Source organism: Chiroxiphia lanceolata, chromosome 4 (assembly GCF_009829145.1).
Source record: "Chiroxiphia lanceolata isolate bChiLan1 chromosome 4, bChiLan1.pri, whole genome shotgun sequence".
Taxonomy (NCBI): Eukaryota; Metazoa; Chordata; class Aves; order Passeriformes; family Pipridae; genus Chiroxiphia; species Chiroxiphia lanceolata.
Genome location: NC_045640.1, coordinates 74,424,853 through 74,449,074, shown reverse-complemented (window position 1 = coordinate 74,449,074; position 24,222 = coordinate 74,424,853). Strand labels below are relative to the sequence as shown.

Below are 24,222 nucleotides of genomic sequence, written 5' to 3'. Positions count from 1 at the left end.
TGTCCAGTTCTTAAAGAATAAGTGAAGGTGTAAGACAACACCTCAGCTTCCCTGGCATTCATGCAGTCAGTGGGAATGGCAGCCTGGATACGAGAAGGAAAAGTGCAGTGACACCCTTTGTGCTGGGGAAAGGCCTAAGGAAGCAAATAAAGTCCAGGGCAAATTCCTGTTTACATTCTGCAGGGAGGGCAGTAAATAAGGGATCTCCATGGAATAAACAAGGAGGTCTGTCCCAGCACACGCAGGCTGGGAGACACGGGATGGGCACAGAATAGGCGAGAACTCGGCGCTTTTGCCGAGGGTCCACACAAGAAGGGGTTTAATTACAAACAGAGGCCCTTTCTCATCGCTTCGCGAGTGTTTTACACGCAACTTTAAACACCTTCCCCCGGGCCGGCTCCGCTCTCCCCTCCGCGCTCTCGCGAAGCCGCGCACGCGCGCGCGCCGCGATGCCTTCGCGAAGCGACCGAGACGCGCGATTCTTCCGCCAGAGAAAAGAGTCCCTTCTCCCCTCCCCGACTTCCCCTCGCAGCCGCCCGCCGGCGGGACCCTCACCGGGCGGCGGGGGGGAGAACCGGGAGGGGAGAACCGCCTCCAGCCGCCGGCGGCCTCCGCCCCTCCTCACACGGGGCTTTGTCCCCTGGCGGCGGCGCTGAGGGGAGGCGGTGAGGCGGCTCCGCGCTGAGGGGCGCTCGCGCCGCCTCGCCGGCGCTTCTTCCCCTCCTACCCCCCCCTCCCCGATCCCCCCGGGAAGCGCCTGGCTGCGGGCTGCCTCTCGCTCCCCCCCCCCTCCCTTTTCATTTTTATTTTATTTTATTTTATTTTAACCCCCTCCCTCCCTCCCGGGCGGCGGCGGCCCGCCTACCTTTCCTCCCCCCCCCCCCCTCCAGCCCCAACCTCCCCTCAGCCTTCTCTCGCCCGTCATGGCGACATGAGGAGCCCGCCGGCCGCCGCCGCCGCCCCGGGCATGGGCCCCGCACGGTGCTGAAGCGCCGCGGAGGAGCCCCGGCGCCGCCGCCCCGTCATGGGGTGCTGATGGCCGGGCCCCGCCGGGCACCCCGCCGCCGCGCAGGGGAGGTGAGAGCCGGGCGGGGACGGGGGGAGCGGGGACGGGGGGGCGAGGGCTGCGCGCACGGCATCGCTCTGCAGCGCTGGCGTTATAAACGTTTTAATTTGTGGTTACAGACGCGCAAAGCATCCTGCGAGCGGTGCTTTGTGTGTCCGTGCGGGTGCGGTGCCGGTGCTGGTCCCCCGTCTGTGCCCCAACTGTGACTTTCTGGTGAAGATTTAGAATCGCAGAATGTTGCGGGGTTGGAATAGACCTTGAAGATCTAGTCCCAAACCCCCCTACCATGGGCAGGACACCTCCACTAGACCCGGTTGCTCCAAGCCCCGTCCACCCTGGCTTTGAACAGTGCCAGGGATGGAGCAGCCGCAACCTGCCTTGGACAACCTGTTCCGATGTCTCACCACCCTGACAGGGAAAAATTTCTTCCCGATAACTAACCTGAATTTCCCCTCTTTCAGTCTGTACCTATTACTCCTTGTCCTGTCACTACAGTACCTGATGAAGTCTCTCTCCGGCTTCCCTGTAGGGCCCCGGTTTTGTTCTGTTCTCTTCACGTACTTCATTTGCAGAGATTAAGTTTCCTTGAAGGAAGAGCAGCGTTGCCTTCTGCAAATCCATCTTCAAAGGGGTGTTCCGTAAATTCATTTCAGGGGTCAGCTGAAAGGGGCGAGATTGCCATGGGTTGTTTCATGCCTGTGGTAAAAAGAAAGCAGACTGGCAAAAAAAAAGTCCTCCTGAAAACTGAACGCAGGAAAACCTGTTCCCATATCCTCCCCCTTTTGACCCTGTGAAGGAGGGAGAAAGGAACAATCCCTCATTTTCCTGCTCTTAAAAATCAGGGTGTTAAAAGACAGACTGTTTCAAGCCTGAATTTAAAAAGGCTTTTCAGCATCAGCCTTTGTCTGCTCCCAAACATTCTTTCCATAGTGCGCTGCAACAGCCAGTGCATGGCACAGCCCCTTTTAAGAGACAGAAGGGTGAGATTTTTTTATTAACCAAAATACTAAAACTGACCAAGATGGATGTGGCCCTGACACGCTCTGGAAAGGGGAGCGTCTCCCCTTTTCCATGCAGAGGTGACAGCTTTGATTGTGCCCCCCATCTCTGCCCTACTGCAGGTACATCTGGAGCCCAGGTTAGCCAAGGTGAGGCTGGGGAGGAGTTTGTCTTCCAAAAAGCAAATCACGGCATCTTTTCCTTGTCTCGAGGGTTTGATTTTGGATCCCTGCAAATGAATCAGTTTTGGTTTTCAAGTAGCTTGGCTGGCTCTCCTCTGTGCCTACACAGACCTTGGTGTGGGGTGTGGGAAGCTGGTGTTTTGGCTTCTCCCCAGCGGGAACTGAACTTTCACATGGTGTACATATACATATACTTTTAATTATCCTTCACCCCGATGCAGAGCTCGCGTGTAGTTTGATGTGGCAGAACTGACCTTAGATGCTCCTTTTACTGTGTCCAATCTGTACTTCCAAATCCTGTGCTTTGTTTGCTCTGGGACCCTACTTAAAAATACTGATGTGAACTGGCAAGAGCCTTGCTGTGGTGGGACCATCTCCTTGGTGGATGCCAGGCTAGGATGTCCTGGGGCTGCAGCCCATGGACGTACATTTATCAGTTTAAATAGAGGTCAGTCCAGGCACGAGGCTGTTCGATGCCGCTGCCTTCGCTCCTGTCGCTGCCCCGGGAGAAGCTTTTTGGTGGACAAAGTGTTGAGAGCCTTTTAAAGCTTGGAGCATGTCCCCTGTAATTACAGTCCCTTACCTTTTCCATTCCAACTCTTCTGTGCTGACCTGCTTCTCAGCAGAGCTCATGCAGGGACTGAAGCGAGGCCTGGAGCAGTGTCCATGTGGTGGAAGATGCTTCCCCTTGCACACCTGCAACCGTTCAGTGGTTAAAGCATTAATTACTTTTGACCTCCTGCTGAACTGGATTTTTGGGAGCACTTACATTCACGGGTCTAATCTTTGTGTTTTTACGAGATGAGGTTCAGCACATCTGTCACGCTGATGGAAATGAGCCATCTGAACCGGGCGATGGAAGGGATAGATAAGCAGCCTGCAGTTTGTTTCAGACAGGTTTTAAAAAGGCTGGACAGGACCTCAAGAAAATTAGACATCATATTTTGACTGCCAAATTATAACTCTTAGGACTCCACTGCCCGAGCAGGGAGCAAACTGTGAGTGAAGAAGACCTGTATCTCCAGATGGTGTGAAATGTGGGATCTGAATTCCTCCCCTGCAGGATGTACAATGAGTGTCTAGAGCTGACCTGCCCAGGAAGCTGCCAATTTGTGCCTTTTTTACTTTGCTCCCGTGACTCCGGGTGCAGGGGAGGTACTGACCAAAGAACCACCAGGGCACTCCAATGAAGCAGCAGGAAATCCAGGCTTGCCATCGAGGAGGTGGATTTCAAGGGGGATTCTGGTTCACTGAGAACAGTTTCTTTGAGATTTCAGCACAATAATAGCTGTTTTCAGAGGCCAAACAAGCACAGTGAAGTCATTGAGGTGGAAGGAAATGTCAGGTGTCTCCTGTCTCAGTACGGAGCAGATGTGGTCTGACATTTTCCCTTCCTGTGTGTTTGCTAACTGCAAATATTACCAAGACTGATTTATTAACCATATTGGCTATTTGCACTTGCTATGCCATAAACTCATGTAAAAGCTCACTCAGGAATGACATGTTACTGCAGATAGTCTGTATTGCTCATCAGCCCGGACATCAAACATTTTCCTTACCGGGGTGATGGGAGGTGCTGGATGAACCCATCTGCCAGAGGCTTTTGTGCCTTTTTGGTGGTATTTTGCTGTATACCTCAAGGTCCTGTTTCTTGGCTGGGGTAGCCCTTGACTACAGCGGTCTGTCAGACAAGACCTTGGCTCCTAAATGCTTCAGCCCTTACTTTTTAACAGCTTGCACTGTGAATGTTCAAGTTTAAGCACTCCTAACTGTGGCCATGCAACTACAGAGCCTGCAACTGCTGTAGTAATACCCTGAGCATCAGAGCCAGCTTAGTGTGCGTTTGTGAGAGCCCTGCAGGTGTGTGTGTCTGTGCCGTGACAGGAGCAAGGCGGGATTCACCCGGCTCACGTGTGGCTGAGCAGCGGGAACGCTCCGGCTGCCGTGTCACCCTGCCGCAGACACACCGCCCCCTTCCTCTTCATCCCCCGCCTCCCGGAGTTCCTTTCCCTGGCTCCATTTATTTTAGGCTGGGGACTGTTTTTAGGCTGTCCAGAACCACAGATATCAAAGCTGTTACCTTCGTACTCGGAGGGCAGGAGAGATAAATACATAGGGAAGAGCCAGGACTGTGCCTGTGCCATCCTATTTTTGCGGACAATTGGAATTATATCCTTTTCTGTATTGTCTCAACAAGAGACTAATTAGTCAGCAAGCTTGAGCTCCTGGAGGATAATTAAGCTTTATAACTGTGGGTTCTCTTTGGTTGATGAGAAAGAGAAGACAGTACCCTCAGAGCCCAAGAATGCTGCTCTGCAGCTACTGTGCTGTACCTCATAATTGATCTATTGTTTCAACAGCAGATAATTCCTCATTTCCTCATAATTATCTCTTTTTACTGCCTCACACTGTATCCTGATATTAGCTGTAATCACTGATAATTTACCCCGAAGCCAATCAGAATCTGCAAAGCAAAATATTGGCCTTGGTGAGCACTTAGGCTTTCAGACGAAATTCCCTTTTGTTGTTGTCAAGAGGAATCAAGCCATTGTAGTCAGACATTTTTTGGAAGTGGGTGTTGAACTGGGTATAAACTTGTTTGGTTTTATTGCTGTTCATTGATGTTAATGACCGACTACTGCCGAAAGACAAAAAGAGCTACTGCTGAGTCCTGTCTCTGTGTTTTTGCCCACAGAGGCATTGTATTTATTTGGTTTCAGAGGATTATATTACTCAAAAGGTGGTGCATGATGCTTTCAATTCCGAATGCCTGTTGGCCCTCGCCTGTAGAGAGTTGGCTTTTATGAGCTTGAAAGCCTCTGGCCCTATTTTATGAAATTACTGCTCACCCTCATACTTTGTGAGCTTGCTTTTCCTTGGAGTGACTTCCTTCAAGTTACTGTTGATTTCTACCTAGTTATATTGGTGGTGGGAGAAGTGAATCATGCTCTGCCTGTGTTGCTTTTAGGAGACTGGCAGTGAGACATTACATAATGCCAGGTTTGGTTTGCCCCTTCTTTATTTCCTTTTAAAGCCTTCCTGCTCTGCTTTCAGCAGTTGCTGCCTGAAGAACAGGCGAGCTGCTCTCAGTGTACTTGTCACCCCAAGTCCTTTGTTCACCAGCCTCATCACTCCCATAGTACCTGCACTGCCATACCTACTTTGAAGCCCTCTGTAAAATTTTGATCAGACATTCAAATGGCAGAGATACCTTTGCCTGGCCTGGCAAGGTGGATCCTGTCGCTCCCAAGCAGGTGCTGCACCACAAGCAGGATTCTGTGGTTGTAGAACCTCAAACCCTTTCACCGAGACTGGTTCTGCAGCCAACTGGTGGCCAGCGCTGAGGAGAACATCACTTAGGGCCTAAGAAGCCTTTGTCTGCCTCCCCTGGATCTCCGTAGTCATTTGAATCACCCCTGCAATCATACACCACCTGCCTGGTGTGGCCTGGTTTAGGGGCAGGTAGCCCATACTTTTTGCCCAAATGCACAGGTGGCTCCCCTTTAACAAGAGTGGTGAGCCTGTTTTGTTGTTAAAAGCCTTTAGGTGGGGCACGAACTTTCCTTTTAGTGCCAGAAATCACCTGCTTCCACCCTTTCCCTTCTCCAGACACTTACATGCTCCTTGAGGATGGAGGTGGACACTGCCTGCTTCTGTGTTGCAGAGGGGGGCTGAGGCTCTCCCGGATGCTGAGTCCCAGACAAGGTCCTCTCCTTCTCCCATAAAGCTCCTCTGCTGTTGTTGTGCAGCCTGCTCGCTCCCTCCTAAAAACTCTTCACTCGGCGCCACAGCTCCTGCAAGACAAAAAAATCCTCTGCAAGGGAGAGGCCAAACTGCCCCACGGTGTGCCACACCAAACCTGAGACAGGTTATACTGGAACAGGCCTACCTGAGTCCCTCCTTCCTTCGTCACAACCTGCAGAAAGTAGTGGTGCCTCGAGTTGCCCCTTATATAGCCCTTGCCCAGGTGCTGCTAACGGGGTGCCTCACCCTCCCTGATTAGGGGGCAGCTGGTGATACTCTTTAGGAGCTGCTATGGCTCCCTCAGGCCCATGGCCTGGTGGCTCTTCAACAGCAGCACCCTCATGTTTCTCAGAGGGTTCCCAGGTGTTCCTTTCCAATCCTGGATGTTGTCCCCAAAAGAGCCAGAGGGTCCCAAAGCAGAACCCAGAGGCTGTTATGTAAACCTTGGTTGGTCATCACTGGGAGCTGTGCTTATGGTGTACAGACAGCTTGGTACAGGGCCAGCCATGGCTTTCTTGGATTTATTTAGGCTGAAAAAACCCCATAAAAATAATAGGCATCATTTCAGCAAACGCTCATTGTTCTTTGCTTTATCCTGGTGCTTCAGTTCTGGACAAGGAGGTGGCACCACCTTTTCAGCATGTGACCACTAATTGTCCCCGCCCTTGATGTGACACCCCAGTGCACACAGTCAGGCTCACATTCCTGACCTGGCAGCAGGGCTGTTCCAAGCCTTGGGATCTGCTGCCGAACAATAGCAGGGCCCATTCCTACCAAAATCAGTCTTTTGGCTGATTTTAATAAGCATCGTGAGGAGTTTACATTTTCCTTTGATTTTTAGGTTCAAATAAACCAAAATCTCGCAGCAGAACTCATTAAAATGTATTGAGTTTCATCTCCTCTTTGCATCAAACACATCCGTTGTGCAGCTGGAGCTGCTCTCCCAGGGCTGCATTCCGGCTTTACCTTTTATCCCCAGTGTGCTCGATATGTTTCCACACGCTGCCCCAGAAGGGAGGGGAGCTGTGATTCAAACAGCTTGTTTGCATCACTCGGGAGCTGTGGCACGGAACATTTAAGCCATTACTGACCAAAGGCCTTTCTGGGCAAAGGCTGCTTGAATGGGCTCATCTTGGCAGTTGTTAGGCAAAAAGCAAATGCAGACCTCCTCCTCCTCCTCCTCCTCCCCTGGCATTTCCAAACAGAGCCGTTAGAACAGGGAGTAGTTCGGGCATGGGTCTGGAATCATGCCCATCCTGCCAGGAGGGAAGAATGGTGACACTGTCTGAAAGTTCAGGCAGGAGTTCATCTTCTACCTTGTTTTTTAAAAGGCCCTACTTTGGAAAATACCATTTTAGCTTCCCTTAAACAGCAAACCCCTGGTGTCAGTCACGAGGCTGGTGGAACAAAGTAAAGCAAAGATTTGTTAAAACTGGTCCTGTTTGTGGTGCAGCCCTTTCCAGAGGGCTCCTGCTCCTCCTTCCTTGCTGCTAAATGGACCCTGGGATTTCTGTTTCTAAACAGACTTAAAACTCCTCCCTTCCCTCCCATCAAAACATTACTCTGCCTTCTCTTTTTGCTGTTGCCCACCCGTGGTTTCAGCTGGCAGGTTCCTTTAAGATGTTTGGAAAAATTCATCCGTTTGGAAAACCAGCACTAAAATGAGGTCAGCTTTATTTGCACTCCCAGGAAAAATCTGGTTGGAGGAAAAGAAGTGGCGAGCATATGATGTACGTGAGCGACGCTGCCAAAATATCTCACAGGCTTGCCTTTGTAGCAGGCTGTGGGAGTGAGCCCGGGGTGAGTCACACAGACAAGTGGCAAGGGCCCTCTTCAGCTCCCAGCCTGCATGAAATTACCTCTTCCCCAATTTAGGCTTAGGCACAACTCAGACCTGCCGCTGGCTGAAGGTGCAGTATCCCCTGCAGGCTCGTTTAGGTCTGACACTGACACATTCCAGGCTGCTTCACTGCAGGGCGAGGAAAGAGTTAAGCTTGAGAGAAAGCCCCGGGTACTAAAATTAACATCTATCCCAGCCCCCCGCCCACAGCTTTGAAATTTCTAATCACAACTTGCAGTTAGAGGATTTCTTCTAGCAGTAGGTTTGGATCCTTTGAAATCACAGATGGCTGGCTGGAGCTCCGAGGAATTCAGTCTCCTCCTCTCTTCCTTCTGCTTTGCCTTCCCCCCGCCGCCCAGAAAAATCTGTTTGCAGGTCAGCTGTAAGATTTTATTGTTGCTTGCTACAGCTGAAGCAGATTTGGCTGCTGGTCGCTGACAAAGGTCTGCAGAAGTCGGTGGTTGGGCTCTACTGGAATTACCCCTGGTGTTCAGAATACCCACCTGGACCGATGTTGTTAATGTTTCCAAGTTGAGCTGTGTTAAAAAAGCAAACAAACAACCTCCCCAAACAAACAAGAAACAACCCACAACCAAAACCAAAGAGGTTTCCCTTACTGCTCTGGATGTATTGGCACAGCTGAAGGCACCAAGATCAGGAACTGTGTTAGGAGCTTGTTCTGCCAGTGAATGTTCCTGTGACGGCATCCTTTGTCTGCAGGAGGCACTTTTTATTGTCAGTGCAAGTGATTACAAAGCCTAAAAATAAAAAAGCCCTCCTATTTTGCATCCTACACAAACGCATCCCCAAAACCATAGAGTGTTTCTGTCCAGAGAGCCGTCTGCCCCAATTCCCCCAGAAACTGCTTTTGGAAACCATAGCCTGCAGCACTTTGCAGCCTAAAATTTCTCCTGGGGAAACTGAAAAGTATTTCTTTTAGTAAAGTTAGCTATAAACATGGACCAAAGAGAGATCTTTATGAGGTGGGTTACATTCTGTGGACCAAGTTGGGCTATTTTTAATGGATAAGCAGGTGATTTTTAATGGCTCTCACAAGTGAAAACCTCACACCAGAGTTTTGACTCTCAAATTTCAGTGCAAGATCCGACCTGCAGCTTGTGACTTCTTAGGAGACGTCAAAGCCGGTGCCTTGACTTGGCTCACTTCTCCTTTATTAACTTCCAAACTGCTCTTTAAGGGGTTTCAGCGGAGCCACTTGACCTTCCAGTGAAGATTAAGAAACCATAGGCACTGTGTGAGCAGTGGTTTAAAAACTCCCAAAGTGACCACAGGGAAAAAAAAAAAAGGCCAAACAAAACGCCACCACCGTGGAGCTGAAGTTTAATTTTAAATCAGGGAAACAGAAGCAGAAAGCTGGGCTGAGGTAGTTCATGGTGGCTGTCCCAGCTTGGGCAGCTCCTCCAGCCGTGGGTCTCAGAAAAAGGAGGGAAGCTTTTGGCTGGAGCACCCTCCTACTGTGTTCTGAGAGGTGCTGCCGCACTGACAGGGATCTGTGCTGCTGGTGTTGCTTTTCTGCACTGCTCAGGTTTTATCATCCTGCCCTGAGCAGAGAGAAGAGCCTCCGGTCCCTCTGTGATCTTCACACGACTTCCCTGTGCTGGATTTTGGGAAGCTGTGCCGGCCCTCCCATTTCTCATCCTCTGGGATCCCGCTCTGCCGTGCCTCCCTTGTGTTTTGGGAAGCCTGCATACATGTGCTGGCATTTTTTCCAAATGGCATGCATGTATCTGATGGAGAGCTGTGTAAATGGAGATGCAAACTGGATTCAGCCTGGGGGTGCTTGGCCGGTTGCCTGGCCCTGCTCTCTGTGCTGGAAAAGTCTGTGCACCGCTCTTGCTCCAAGGGAAACTTTCAAGCGCGTCAGTCCTCTTCTTTTTTCCCCTTATAAAGGTTATAAGGCCTCAGCCCTCGATTGAATTACGTCCCTAGTTCAGAAAGGAAAGGTTATTTTCCCCTCTCTTTTCCCCTGGGCAGCTCAAGAGGAGCTGGCAGCGCTGCTCACTGGTATGTCAGGGTGCTCCAGGAACACCCCGAGCTCTCTGCTGGGGCCACTGACTGGCCCAGGCAGCACAGGGACAACCTCCAGAGGGATCAGGATGACTAAAAGTGCTTTCCTGGGCTCAGAGGCCTCTGAAACCTGTTGGTGTTGTAAATACAGTGGAAATGTTTGCCAGTCACCACAGAAAAAAGCAATGCCTGAGGATGCTCACTTTGGCCTGAAATTTTTCCTGTGTTTTCTCCAGTGATGGCTAATTACTCTCTTCCCGCAAAAGCAAGAAAAGACTATCAATATTTTGTATTAGGAGACATGGTTGGGCTAAATATAGCTCCTGCTTTTTTCCTAATGAGCGTGCAGCCAGGAGCTCCTGGTCTCCTCGCTCTCCGTGCTCAGCACTGGGCCCGGCTTTGGCCTCTGTGCTGGCTTGGCTGAGCTGTGGCTCTGGTCCTGACCTGGTCCTGTTTCTCCAGGCACATATTTCACCTGGTGCAACTCTCGGCTCTTCTCCAGGTGTGTCCTGAGAGGCTGTAGCGTTACCAGGGATGTAACAGCTGGCAACCTGCAGGCTCAGTCAAATAATAAATAAATAGGTAAATCACCCATCTTCTGCCCTGCACAGGCCTGGAAAAAACCCTTTTTGGGGCTCTGGACTTGAAAGGTGGGAAGGGGTCCCCCAGCTCCGCCCCTCTCTGCCGAAGGGAACAACATATTTCACCTGTTCCTTTTGATTTGAACTGCTCTTTTCCATCAGTGCCATGCTCATTTCCCAGGGCTTTACCCCTCCTTTGGAAGTGCTGGTGGCTTTGGAGACGGTGGGGGATCTGGCCTTTGGGAACCTGCCCAGCTCACGGGAAAACCTGTGGTGTCTGATGGGAGAATAATGAGATGCTCATGAAGCCCCTGAGGGAAAGAGCTGAGAGAGGCTGTAAATGTGCATCCCTGTTTCCCCTTGGCCCCATTTACAGTGAGTGTCCTCGGGATCAGCCCCAGGTTTAAAAAAGAAATGCAAAAATGACTTAATGCACATAAATAACGTGAGGTTGGAGGTTCTGGAGTTTCGCTTCCCCAGGCAGAATATCCCCCTGGGCAAGGGAGGAACTTCTAATAGGGATTTTTCAGCCCACACTGACCCTTTGGGGGTTGGTGGGAAGTGATTGTGAGACACACTGCAGACCTTTTGGAGCCCTGCTCAGGAATCCTGGATTCAAGGTGTTCCCTCTAGCTGGAAAACCTTGGGTAGTTCCATTGATACCTGGAAACCTTGTGTAGGGGTATGCCTACCCAGTACAGCCTCTCCCTTGTTCATGGAGAAGCATTTGTTTTATAAAAATCTAAAATAAAAGGAGGTTTATTTCAGGACTGAGGGCCTTGACGTTTATTTGTCACTTAAAACCTTATGGGCTTCAAGTGGTACTGGAGTGTGGTTTTATACCTGGTGCAGGATATGTGAATGAAGAACGATATTTGTTCCTTATCAGTCTTTAAGGTTTCCCTTAGCTCTGGGAAAGCACCTTGAATCTTCATTTGTTCAGAGCTTGCTGAAATCCCCTCTGTGTTTGCTGTGCAGCTCCTCCCTGTCTCATGGATTTGCCAGCAGCCTCTCCCACCTCTCACTGCTGAGGTCAGAGAGCTCTGGCAGAAAACCTCAGCAGCCCACAGAGGGACTGGAAGCCTGTGGGTGATTTTGGCCCAGTGTTGTTCAAATCTGAGCCACCTGGGTTGGGTTTCCGTGGGCAGGTTTGCCAAGCAGCGATCCCTGCGTGTCCCAGATGAGCCTGTTCCGTTTCCTGCAGCTGTAGTCCCCTTTTTGCTGCCTTTGGCTCACTGTTTCATCAGGCTGTCTTTGGTTTTGCAGGTAGCTGTATCCAGCTGGGTGGCAGGTGGATCCAAGGGTTACCATGAAGTTTTCAGGACCCCTGGAGAGCCAGAGGTTGTCTCTCCTTCTGGAGACGGCAATCTCTAGGGAAGCTCAAATGTGGAAAGCACATGTGCCGAAAATTCAGCCCAATCAGGTAATATCTCTTCTTCACATCATTGATCTCAGCAAAGGCAGGAGGCTGTCCTGGGTGTGTTGGTATGGGAACAACTGGAGGTGTTTTCAGGAGGGGTTACCTTTACCTGGGGAATTGGCCTCTCCAGGGAGGGATTCCCCCCTTTATTTGAGGGGCACACCTGCCCCCGGGGGTGCAGAACACCCTGCGCAGCACACAGTGGTACGTCTCTGAAAGCACATACAGACGTTGTCTGAATTGTCTTAATTAAATTAATTTTACAAAGTGTGTGGTTTATTAGTGCCCATTTCTACTGGGCACCAACTTCGCAACAGTTCTTAAAAGCAGCTCCATTTCTTGGACTAGTTCATTAATAACAGCGTTGATCTGACCTGGGAAAGGCACTGCTCCAGGAAGAACCCCACTGACTCCAGCAGGGCTATTTATGGAGCAGGGTGCAAGCTCGTGTCAAGGGAACCAGAGCCAGGCACCGGCCTGTTCCAGTTAGGAATGTTCTCATAGGACTGGAGGAAAATTCGGAGTGGAAGGGTCCGCAGGGGCTCCATAGTCCAAGCCCCTGCTCGACTTGTGCAGCAGGGAGGTTGGAGCAGGCTGCTCACGGCCTCACCCAGCCCGAGCTGGGCCTGTGCTCCTTCGGAAGGAGGTGTGTGTCTCACACGTGCACCCAGAAGCACCTCTGCGCTCCACAGAGTTCTGTTCAAAACAAAGTGTGAAATGTGAGGATGGTTCTCACAGGGTTTCTGCTCCTTCGGTGCTGGGTTGGGCTGAAATAACCACACTAAGGACTCGGATCCCGTCTTGCTGTTGTTACGCCACATGAAACGTTCATACAGGTAGGTCAGCTGTTGTCAGAGCTAATCCCTGTGCTGTTTGTTTTTTCTATCTGGCAAACAAGAAACTGCTGCTGTTGGGTAGGAGCATATACATTTTTAAGGGCCTCAGTATTAGTTTTATTAATCCACATTGTGGTTTCCAAATGAGTGACATGGTTGTCAGAGGTGTGAAGCATATGTAGCTGTGGCTGTCTTGGGGCACATACAGTTTAAGCCTCTGGCTTATGGTAAACCAGCCTGTCACTCCCTGCTGGCAGTATTCCTGGGGTGATTATAATGTTGGGAGATAAGATTAGAGGATAAGAGAGTGTAACCACACCAGAGTCATGGGGGAAGATTTCACAGGGACAAGGCACTTGCGTTTCTGCCTTGGTGAAGGTGGCTCAGAAACCACCACCTACCTGCCTTAGGCAGACCTCGCAGCAATCCCTGTTCTGTGCTTGTCCCCAAGGGTTTCTGCTCCTGGAATTGCCACCCCCAAAACTGTGTTGTCTTGGTGTCACCTTTTTCTTCCTGTTTTCCCCCTTGCGAGGCCACGGGGCAGCTGAGAACACTGTGTGGAATCACAGGTTTCTGTCCGTTCCTGCGGTTCACGACACCCAGCTTTTCCAACTGTCCCGTGTGCCCCCGGCGTTCATTTTGGCGATGGTGCTCAGTGTGAATTACCCCATTTTCTGTAAAGTCTGGAAGCTGCCTTCTGCAAGCAGCTGCAGCGGCCTAAAGCCTCACTTGCACGACACTTGTTTATTTGCCGTGACAGTCGGGAAATGTGCAGCCTTCTGTGGATCAGATCTGGCACCCCGGAGCGCGTGGAACTTTCCATTCCCTGCTGCGAGGGTGGGCTGACTGCACAAAGGTTTAATGAGCTCACCTGGTTTGCCAGGGACAGACGTGAGTGCGTCTGCAGAGATCTGAACAGCCTGACTGGAGACACGCAAGGGGGTATTTTGCAGGAGGAAACTTTCAGTTTTGACTCTTGGGGAGACATTTTTGGTTATAATGTTTAAAACCGGAACAAATGCAGTTTCTAAATATGTGTCAGTTGAGACCTTTGAAAGGAAGAAACAAACCCATAGTTACAGAAACAGGAAGACTTTCCATTTTTAGGACAGGGTGCAGAGTCTCTTGGGGACTTTGTTCCTGGTAGTTTAATATATGTGATTTTTGTGTTTCCTTAGTACTTTTTGTCTGAAAACTCCCATCCCCTACTTTAAATGCAGGCCAGTGCTCCGGGTATGTGCAACATAGCAAAGCCAGATCTCACAAGGTCTTTTCAGCCTGAAAAAACAGATGGGCTGAGTCTGGAACCCTCCTCATGCTTCTGAATGGATCTGGTCTTTTTCTTCCTTTTTTTCCCTTGTGGCTTCCCCCACCACTTGAGTTATACAAGATGCAGGTGACATTCTGAAGTTTTCATGGGATTAAGGCTAGAAATCAAGCTGTAAAGCCTGGTCAGAGGTTGATTTTTGCATGTTACCAAGTAACTTCGCAGCACAGAGATGTGTGAGCCAAGAGTTTTGGGGCTTTTTTTAATAGAAACAGTGTCACTTGTGTCATGCCTGCTTTCTTTCCTGTTCTGGCTCATTCTTCCTGTCTTCCCACTTCTTCTCTGGACCTCTTGAGGAGTCAGAATATCTCAGTTTATTTCCAGTCCTAATAAAGGTCACCTGCTCACTCCCCAGGAGGCCACACAGGAACAAACAGGGGAAAGGGCAAAACACCTGTCTGGGACAGCAGACATGAAGGAAAACAGTATCAGGTGAGATGTTTTTCCTAGACGGGGCAGCAATAAACTGAGTCATGTCTGAGTTCACAGATAATGTTTATTTTAGCCTGCATATTCTGGAAGTCTCGGGGCATTCCTAGAGGTGATCTGTGCCCATGTCGTGTCCCCTGACCCTCCTGTCTGGTGCAGAAGGGACACACACAGAAAGTACCTCTGCACCAGGCAAGAACTCTGGGCTTTCCAGTCCAGAGGGACTTCCTCACTTTCAGCCACCGAGTGTCTCATTGCTGCTTTTAGTTTCAATTAACTAAGGAACAGTGACCTCGCTGCTTAATTAATGTTACTGTGCTGCATTTTCTTACTTTTATTCTGAGGGTGGCACAGGGACACCTCCAAGGGAGGGGAGTAGAGCCCGATACTTCGTGTGGGAGGCTCCTTGCCCTGTGTGGAAGCAGGAGCAGCAGCAGGGCTTGTGGGTGCAGGGGGGACCAGGTCCCACTGCTGTCTGTCTCTTACACTGGGCTCGCTCAACCTTCCCTGCTCTGTCTGTGTGTGCGAGAGAATTCCCCCCTGCCTCCTGCTCCCTCATTTGCAGTTAGGGACTGGAGTAGACCCTTTCTGTAGGATGATGCTGAAAAGAGCTGGAGACTCACCTCCTTTCCTTTGCCAGTTTAATTTTGGAGCCTTCCTTGTGCTGCACATACACTGAACTGAGGGTGTTTGCAGTTGTTCCTTCCCATCACAGGCCCATGGGGCTTTAGGGTCGTTTGGTTTAATTTTATATCTTACACACGCTTAGGGTTTGGGTCAAGCACCATTTCCCTTCCCAGGGCCAGGACAGGCCTTACAGGCACCGAGTGTGTAGTTTGTGTTACAGCCTTGCTGGTAAAGATCACTCTGGGGCTGAACTGGGGCCTTTTGGCCTCAGGGCAGATCTCAGGAGGGCTGAGGTTGAGAGGCAGTCTTACCCTTCCCACCCCTGCTGTTTTTAGGAGAAGGCCTAACCTTTTGCTTTGGCAGGCACAGGGAAAACAGCGCCAAGCCAGGGCAGACACTGCCAGGAGCTGTGGAAGCCGATGCCCATTTCTGCCTGGATCTAGCAGGAATGAGATTTTCCAGGGATGGAAGGGGCAGGGCTGTGGTGGTGTTGAAATGCCCCCATGCTGCTGAGGCAGGGCCCTCCCTCCCCATTCAGAAGCGCCACAGGTGCCATTTTCACCCCCTCAGCCCATTTTCCTCCACAGGTACACCCTCAGTCCCTGTTCTGTGTCCGGAACAGCGTTAGCAGAGCATTTAATAAACTCTCCTGCTGTGTGGTGTGTTCATTGTGCTCCCAGCACACCCCTTGAACTGGCATTCCTGGGAGGAGCACAGGGCACTGCTGGCAGTGAGTGTCCTGCCCCTGGGGGGGGCTCACGTTTCACCCTGAAACTGCATCAACAGTTTTAGAAACAACCATATTTCTTGGAATTGAGAAAACGGCAGGTACTTTTTATTGAAGCATTTGAGTGGCAGCTGAGAGCAGAGGCCCATCTCGATCACCAGACAGTTCTGGTGACACCAGGGCACCATCCCCTGCTGGGCTTGGGACATAACAGTAGGCAGGCCCTTGTTCTCCTCAGGGCACCCCTGGTAAAGCAGCGCTGGGACTGGTGTACTTTTCCCAAGGGAACTGGGGGACACATGTGAGCAGCAGTCACCAGCTGTGCCCCTGCTGTCCCACAGCCCAGAATCCAGCCCTGGGGCTGGAGCCCTGCCACCTTCCCCACCTCTTCTGTCCCACCAGGAAGGGAGCTCAGTGCAGAGTAAAGATGTCACACTGCCAGTAACATGGCACGGGGTGACACGTGTTCCCAGGGAGGCCCCTCTGCGATTACAGCTCTGCCTTCACCTGGGCTGGACTCCAAGGCAGGAGGGGCAGCAAGCCCTGGTAGAAAGCAAGTTACTGTCTGTGGAAGGTACACAGTAGGTGTTTGGGTGGTAGACAGAGCCTTAAGTACTGCGTTTGCATCTCTGTGGGGTGGTTTTATTTTAAATTTTTGCTGCTTCACTCTCCTGGTGTTGCTGGGAGGGCAGTAACAGCCCAGCTGTTTGTGCTTCTGGATACATCCTTGCTAATCATCCCCAATAATCCCCACTGGAGTGAGACCAGACAGTTCCCTGGATGAGGTGAAAGGCTCCGGAAAAGCTGTAAATATTTCTGAACTCAGTCACCCAGAAGGATTTGATGTCAATGGCTGAGCTGTACATGTGGTTGTAATTTAGCTGTTGTCCAAACAGATCAATGGGGAGGACAGGGGCCAAAAACTTAAACCGAACACCAAACCCAAAGCGCAGGTGAAATTGTACCTGCTCCACCCCAGTTCCCAGTTACCTGAGCCACTGAAAGCCTTTTGTACACTGTTGGCAATTTTCTTTATTTTAACATACACTGAGCTAAAAAATAAACCTTCCTCTCAGAAGTCCAACTGGATCCCTCCCCTCTGGCTGGTTTTGTTCCAGCTGGGCATTCCTGTGCATCCACATGGTTCTGAGGAGGTTAAAAAAATAATAAACCTCTGGGAGCTAAGCTGGAGCTGAGCCTGTCAGTGTATGAGAAACTACAAGACATCCTTCTTCTTATCCCCACTGTACAGTGACACTGGAGTGAGGTTTGGGGTTGCTGTAAGGAAAGCTTGCCCTTCCAGGGCAGGTTTTTGGGATGAGGTAAGTAACTGCAGGAAGAAAGTGGTGATTGAGGCTGGCTCGAGGCTCCCCTTGCCAAAGGAGGCTTTGTTCTCGTGCAGAGAGACTCCTGCAGAGGTAAAACCTTTGGTGTTTTGGGACCGGCTCAGCCCGTGTATAGGAACAGTTTGTTTTTCTCTCCCCCAGGATGTAGCCATTTCTCCAAGGCAGAGGGATGAGGTCATCCAGTGGCTGGCCAAGCTCAAGTACCAGTTCCACCTTTACCCAGAAACGCTCGCCCTGGCCATCAGCCTCCTGGACAGGTTTTTAGCTGCAGTAAAGGTAAATATTTGTGGATCCTTAAATTGGAATAGATTCCTACCCCCCACTCAGCTGTTGGTGTGTGCAGTCTGACGGAAACTCTTCCTTCCTCCCTGGTGCTCACACCCCCTTCCTTGCTCTGTGTGGATAGGCTGGCACCTGCTGCTCCAGAGCCTCAGTCTGGGGTGGGCTCTGAGATACCAAGAGCCCAGTCTCACCCTGAACAGACTCAGAAGGTAAAGGCAGTGCCCATGAACTGTTATAACAGTTACAACCCGAGGCCCAGTGCCCTCGGACAGAAGTGTTGGGAAGGTCTCTGCTCACCTCGATTTCGTGGGTTTTTTAGCTACATTCACCTCATGTGTTCCACTTGGATTGCCAGGAGCACCTACTAGCAGGGAACCAGCTGGGAGAAAAAGTTTGAGATTTAGGCCTGGCAAGTAGGCTGGTGCAGGGAAATGGGGAAAAAAAAAAGGGGGGGAAAGAATATAGAGCCAGAGGCCACTGTTGTTCTGGGAGCAGTTCCCTGCCTGCCTGCTCTACAGCCAGGCTGATGGACTTGCAGCTTTTGGCTGATGTCCAGTGGGTGTGAAGGAGACAGGGGAGCACACACAGGTGCAGGCTTCTGTGTGACACGTGTCCCCTCCTGTGGTGCTGAACCCACTGTGTATTCCCCAACAGGAGAACAGAGGAACCCCCTTGTTTTTAAGGCTGTTCCACCACAGAAACTGCTTAAAAAGGGGGTAAAAACCAGCACTTGGGCTCCTTGCAAGTGCGACCTGCTGTTCCTCTGGCCCTTTGAGTTACCTGGGTTGTGGCTTTGTACCTGCCCAGTGACTGAACAAACTCTACTCCAGCCTGGAATCCCTGGCCTGGAGCTGTGAGGTCAGGCTTTGGGAAGTTCATCTCTTACCGTGTTTGCTCAGCTACCATTCTGTGCTTGGCAAATCCCTGTCTCACCTGCACGTGTCTGATCTCACCACCAGCACATTGGGTAGGCTCTATCCCTTAGGAGAGGGAAGCAGGAACATGTGCCGGCCTGTGCCCTTGCACACCAACGTGACTGAGTTTGGTAGAACACAACTGACATCATTCATTAACCCACCCTTTAAACATTAATAAATATTGCTCATGTTTTCATACAAGCCATGGAAGGTCTTATTTTTAAGGAGATCACAAAGTAGCTGATTTACTGAAATGCTGAGATGGGAAAGATTTAAGTCCCTCAGCAGCCAATGCCCTCAAGGACAGTTTTTCTTTCAGTAAGTTGGAGCAGCCAAGGAGTGTGTACAGAAAGCCTGGGAATACAAGTCAGGAGCCCTCTGTGTGCTTGAGGCAGCGAGCAGGGATTGGGAAAGGCGCTTAGCTGCCCGAGCATCAGGGCTCTGTGCTCCTTCCCCCAGCTCTCCTCTCCCATAAAGCTCTCATTCCTCTGATGCAGCTCAACTCCTGTTTATCAGGTGCTTTCCCATCCCCAGGAACACAGTCTGGGATTGCTGGGACTGGCTGTGACCCACAGCAGTCTTGGTGTGTGTCACTGCACAGCACTCGTTAGCCCTCAGCAGGGCCCAGTTCTGGTCCTGCCCTAAGGGATTTCATTCTCTTGGACACCTGAGTGCACAAATGCGGGTTGTGAGTGGATTTTCAGGTTTGCTGCAGGATTTTCACTTACCTTTGCTTTCAGCATCTCCAGCTGTGCCAAGGTTTAGGAACAGACTGCCTTTCCCAGTCCCTGGCCACTGTGGAGGAGGGGACCATGTCCAGTGGTTGTTACACTGATGGTGGGAGTGAAGCCCTTTGTAAAGACAGTCACATGGACAGAGCTCACAGACAGACCCCTCTCCCATCCAAATTTCATTTACCTTGCCTAAACCATCTCCCGTGGAAGGGACTGGCTCTCCTCCACTAATCCCTGGGCCACAGGTTTGGGAACTGTAGTGCAAAACAACTGAGTGGTGTTTTTCCAAGTTACACTTCCCTAGGCAAGACAGTCCTTCCCATTTCTGCTGCAGTGCCTGAGCCCGAGCTCTTTCCACTCCAGTGCTGCCCGTTCCGATCACGGGGCTGCCAGATCAGATCTCTGCTCGGCTGATGTCACGGAGCATGGATTTGTGCTTGGCACAGCCTGCCACTGCCAGGGCATAGTTAGAGGTCAGCCTGCTGATCCACATGGAGACCCTGGGGCTTGGGATGTCCAACCAGAAGGATCAGGGCATCATTTCTGCATCATGCTGACACAGAGACTTCTCTGCTCTTCTGTCCTGCAGGCCCGTCCAAAGTACCTCAACTGTATTGCAATCAGCTGCTTCTTCCTCGCTGCAAAGACCATTGAGGAAGATGAGGTAACTCTGTTCTTCCTACCTTGCCATTGTCGGAGTATCTGTCCTTCCAGTCCTGCCTTTGCTTGCACACAGTGGCTGACACTTGCCAGGACAGGAAGGAAGCATTTGGTAGGATTTCTTTAACAATCCGTTCTTTTTTTGTGTTGGCTTTTGCAGAGGATTCCAGTACTGAAGGTGTTGGCTCGGGATAGCTTCTGTGGTTGTTCTCCAGCTGAAATCCGCAGAATGGAGAAGATCATCCTGGATAAACTGAACTGGGATCTTCACATGGCAACGCCACTGGATTTCCTTCATATTGTAAGTAAGGGGCTACTGATGGTCTTTCAGGTGTCTGTCAGTGCAAATAGTGTGTTGAGAAGCACCTCAACAAAAATTCTACCTGTAGGGGAGCAAAGACCTTGGGATGTTTGTAATTCCTCTGTGCAAGCACTTTCTGAATGAAAAAGCCTTGCCAAAGAAGCCAGGCAGGCCCCACTAGAAGGGCTGCACCAAGCTTTGGTGGGTTCAACGTGCTGGGTTTTTCCCCCTGGTGTGGAAATCCCTCCAGGGTTAAGCTGGAGGATGCCAGTGTGTCCGAGCCATCTCACGAGGCGTTCCTAAGGTCGGTGCCTCCAGCTGCCTCCTGTCCTTGTCTCCCCGCAGTTCCACGCCATGGCAGTGTCCAGCAGGCCGCAGCTCCTGGCTCTGCTGCCCACGCTGAGCCCGTCACAGCACGTGGCAGCGCTCACCAAGCAGCTGCTGCACTGCATGGCCTGTTTCCAGCTGCTGCAGTTCAAGGGCTCCATGCTGGCACTGGCCATCGTCAGCCTGGAGCTGGAGAAGCTGCTCCCCGACTGGCTGGCTCTCATCATCGAGCTGCTCCAGAAGGCACAGGTGAGGGGCGGGGAGGGACCACGGACACATCCTGCTCAGTGCTCCCACCAGCCAGGGCTTTGGGATCCCTGGCTGGCAATGGCTGCCTGCTGGTACACTTGTGTGGGGGTGGCTGGGCTTCAGCCTGGAGGAACAGTGCTCCATCCTGACCACATCCAGTGGGTGACAGAGGTGGGAGCCGTGTGCCCTCACGTACACAGAGTCCTGCTGCATCAGGGAGAAAATAACACACCAGCACAAAATTCCTAGTCAGTGGTTCAGGCATTCATTCCCAGCATACTGGCAAGTACTGGAAAGGCTCTGGCAGTGAAACCCTTTAGTATCTTTTAAGCTTTTTCTCACCACTATTCCCATGAGGTGTAAGAAGGAGCAGGGGCCTGTATCCCAGAAGGTCAGCGTGGTAGGGGTGCTGTATCACTTCCTCCTCCTGCATGGCTGGGTGGTGCTGTTGGAGCCCGTGCTCTCTCCTCACCATGGCAGCCATCCCACAAGGCCGGTACCTTTGCTTGTCTTCCCCCTCCAGATGGACAGCTCGCAGCTGATCCACTGCCGGGAGCTCGTGGCACATCACCTTTCCACTGTGCAGCCTTCTCTGCTGCCCAACTCTGTATATGTCTACAGTCCCCTCCAGCAGACCCTGGTGACCTGTAACAGAGGAGCGTTCCACCGCCAGCCCTCCTCTGTCCCAGGGCCGGGTCTCTCCAAGGACAACGGCCGGCCAGAAGCGCCAGTCACAGGTACAGCCGCGCTCTACCAGCGCCGTCCCGCCCCCGCCGGCGGCTGCAAACAGGCCTCCGCCAAGCGCAAGGTGGAAGAGATGGAAGTGGACGACTTCTACGACGGGATCAAGCGTCTCTACAACGAGGACCTCGCCCCGGAGGTCGTGGCCCTGGAGAACATGGGCTCTGTTTGCGGCGCCGACGTCTCGCGGCAGGAGGGCAGCGTGTCCCCTTGCCCGCCCCTGCAGCCGGTGTCTGTCATGTAGCTGCGAGTGCCACCACCCGCTCCAGGAGCCCCGCCGGACCCGGCAGCCCGTGTCCTCAGTGGGGGGAGAAGGGGCCATACCTTGTCAGGCTGAACTGAAGGGAGCCAAAAAAAAAAAAAAAAAAACCCCAGGAAAAAAAAATCCCAACCCCTTTTGAATTTTATTTCTTGTGCGGCTAATTATAGTTCCACTATTTAAGCACTTAAAAACACAAAAAAGTATAAAAATCTAAAAAAAGACCCAAAAACCAACCAAAAAAAAAAAGTAGCAAAAACCTGTTCCTTTCTAGTGTTGTCAGTTCCACTGTTTTTCTGCTCCTGTGTGTTGTAACCCATTCTCCACATCTGAGAGCTCACATCAACCCTGCAGAGCTGTTCCAGGTTTCCCAGCCAACTAACACCTCTCTGATCCCATTCCGACCTGCTCCTCGCTCCCCTTCTGCTTGCTCCTCTTTTTAATTCTCAGCCAGTCTTGTGCTTGACGTTCTGTCCTGCCCCACAGCTTTTTCTTTTGCCCTTCTAAACAGAAAACCTCTTTTATTTTGTTAATACTTGGGTGTTTAAATGTGATAATACTGCATAACTGGATTTAAACAAAAGGTTTTAAACAAAACCCCAAACCAAGTCTCGCAAGCTGCTCCACACTTCAGTAATGCCCACAGGAGTGTGAAGGTGCGCTGGAAGAACCCTAGGGCAGCTGGCCCTGGTGCTCTGCCTCACACAGAGACTTCTCCAGTTACACCGGTTTGCTTCTCCCAACACAGAAAGCAGTTACTGCATTTTCTAGCACTAGAACCAAAACGGTATTTTTTTCTTGTTTGCACCGAGAAATGTTGCACTCAGTGTAAATTTTCACCAATGCTTTACCCTCTCCATGAAGTGTAAGCTTTGAATTGTGCAGAGCCTGGTTTTGCCCACACTTTTCCCAGCACTGCTGGGTGAGGTGCTGGGGTGGCTGTGGACCCCTGAGGTTTGGAATGTGTGTCCCTGTCAGTCACAAAACCAAAAGGAAAGACCTGATATGCTCGAGTTTTGTGTTCATGTAACTTCTAACCAAGAGTCAGACCTTTAAACCCGTCTCGTCCCTGTGACACCCCGTTCTCAGAACGCCCTGTCCCGACTGTACGCTCTCTCCACAGCCCTGAGGAAGGTATCGTATCTGGAGCCATTGTACTGATGAAAGCCTTCTGGTAGCAATAAAGAAAGTTGTCCTGGATTCCCAGGCTGGTGTTGTGCTTTTCATCCGAGACCTGGATCAGTTTTACCCAGATGCTGCCAGGGAGTTGCTCTGTGCCAGACAGCTGACAAAGTGCCTTAAAGTGCCTTCAGGGGTGCTGGGCAGCCCCCTGGGGTGCCAGGGGAGTCACCAACATGAACTCGTTGCCTCCAGCAGTTCTGGCTTTAGCCCCAGCTCTGGTGCTCCTCACTCCTGGCTCTTCCCTTTCCAGGCCGAGTGCATGGCTGGAACACTGCTCCGTCTCCCATCCTGGAGCCCATCCTGCCCTGTGCCTTCCAAGGTGCCATCTCCTTGACGTGCATAGACCACCACAAGAGCCTTCCCACAGATTCCAACTCTTCCTGCTCGTGTCCTGAAAAACCCCTCCCCAGTCCATATTTCTCAGAGGGGTGTGTGTCTTCCTTCCCTTCAAGCCCTTCCTGCCATCCTTATGCTATTTCCAGACCCTGACCTTCTCATCCAGTGGCTCGGTTTTCTCCAGCCAGGCTGCTGTGCAGTCCTCTGGGGGTGTCAGAAGCACAGCCCCAGCAAGGCACCCTGTCAGTGCAGGAGAGCCCCAGCTCCTGTGCTCTCTGCTTCCAGCTCACCGCATGTTGCACACCTTTTCCAGTTAACTTACACTGGCTTCTCCCCCAGGCTGAAGGGCATGTTACCCCTTGCCCCACTGGCACATCAGCACACAGGCACCTGTGAGGATCACAGCCCAGTCCCACCACAGGGTCACCGCCCAGAACCCTTCCAAACCTCCCTGTGCTGCCCGGAGCCGCGCAAGCCACAGCACCGACTCGGCAAGCTCCCGGGAGGCAAAATCCTGCAGAGGCAGGACTCGGTCTCCCTCATTGCCAAGTGAGTGCTTTCCTGCTCCCAGCCCCAAACACAGGCACCCCCCAGCCCCAGTGAGTTGCAGAGCGAGACAGACACTTTATTTTGCTGGCACTATGCACAAACCCGTACCAATGATCTTGTGCCAGACAACTCCAAGAAAAAAGGCTCAGGCACACACCCTGTCCCTGGTCCATGTGACCCACCTCTGCGGTGTCCTGCTGTCCTGGCACAGGCCCTGAACACCTATGGGCAGCTCCCTGGCTGTGCTGCCTGCACTGGTATACACGTTTACAGTGCTCCGTGGCTAACGAGGTGACCTTCAGACACAGCCTTACCTTGGAAAATGAGTCATCCCAGCAAGAGCAGCTCCCTCATGTAGCAGGTCCAGCTGACTTGGAAACAACCCACATGGCCAGAGACAAAAGCCATTTCCCACTTCCCACATTTCCTCCCCAGAAAACCCCCAGGCAACATCTCCTCCAAGCTGCCCCCCCATCACCTTCAGTAGCTGGCTTGTACCCCCATCACCTTCAGCAGCTGGCTTGTACCCCCAT

The 24,222-nt window shown here is 51.6% G+C and overlaps 2 protein-coding genes across 4 annotated transcripts in view; one reads left to right on the top strand and one right to left on the bottom strand.

Moving 5' to 3' along the window:
- Positions 1-560: 560 nt before the first annotated feature.
- CCNI (cyclin I) lies at positions 561-22,822 on the top strand. Its single transcript, XM_032685605.1, has 7 exons — positions 561-1,077; positions 11,707-11,863; positions 17,294-17,428; positions 19,675-19,749; positions 19,906-20,046; positions 20,392-20,622; positions 21,146-22,822. The coding sequence occupies exons 2-7, from the start codon at positions 11,750-11,752 to the stop codon at positions 21,605-21,607; spliced, it is 1,158 nt and encodes a 385-aa protein (XP_032541496.1). The 5' UTR covers positions 561-1,077; positions 11,707-11,749; the 3' UTR covers positions 21,608-22,822.
- Positions 22,823-23,740: 918 nt separating this feature from the next.
- Positions 23,741-24,222, bottom strand: part of SEPTIN11 (septin 11) — a 46,453-nt gene continuing 45,971 nt past the window's right edge. For all 3 annotated transcript variants that reach the window (XM_032685594.1, XM_032685592.1, XM_032685593.1), the window contains exon 12: positions 23,741-24,167. The gene's annotated coding sequence lies outside the window, so the exon portion shown is untranslated. The remainder of the gene's footprint in view (positions 24,168-24,222) is intronic.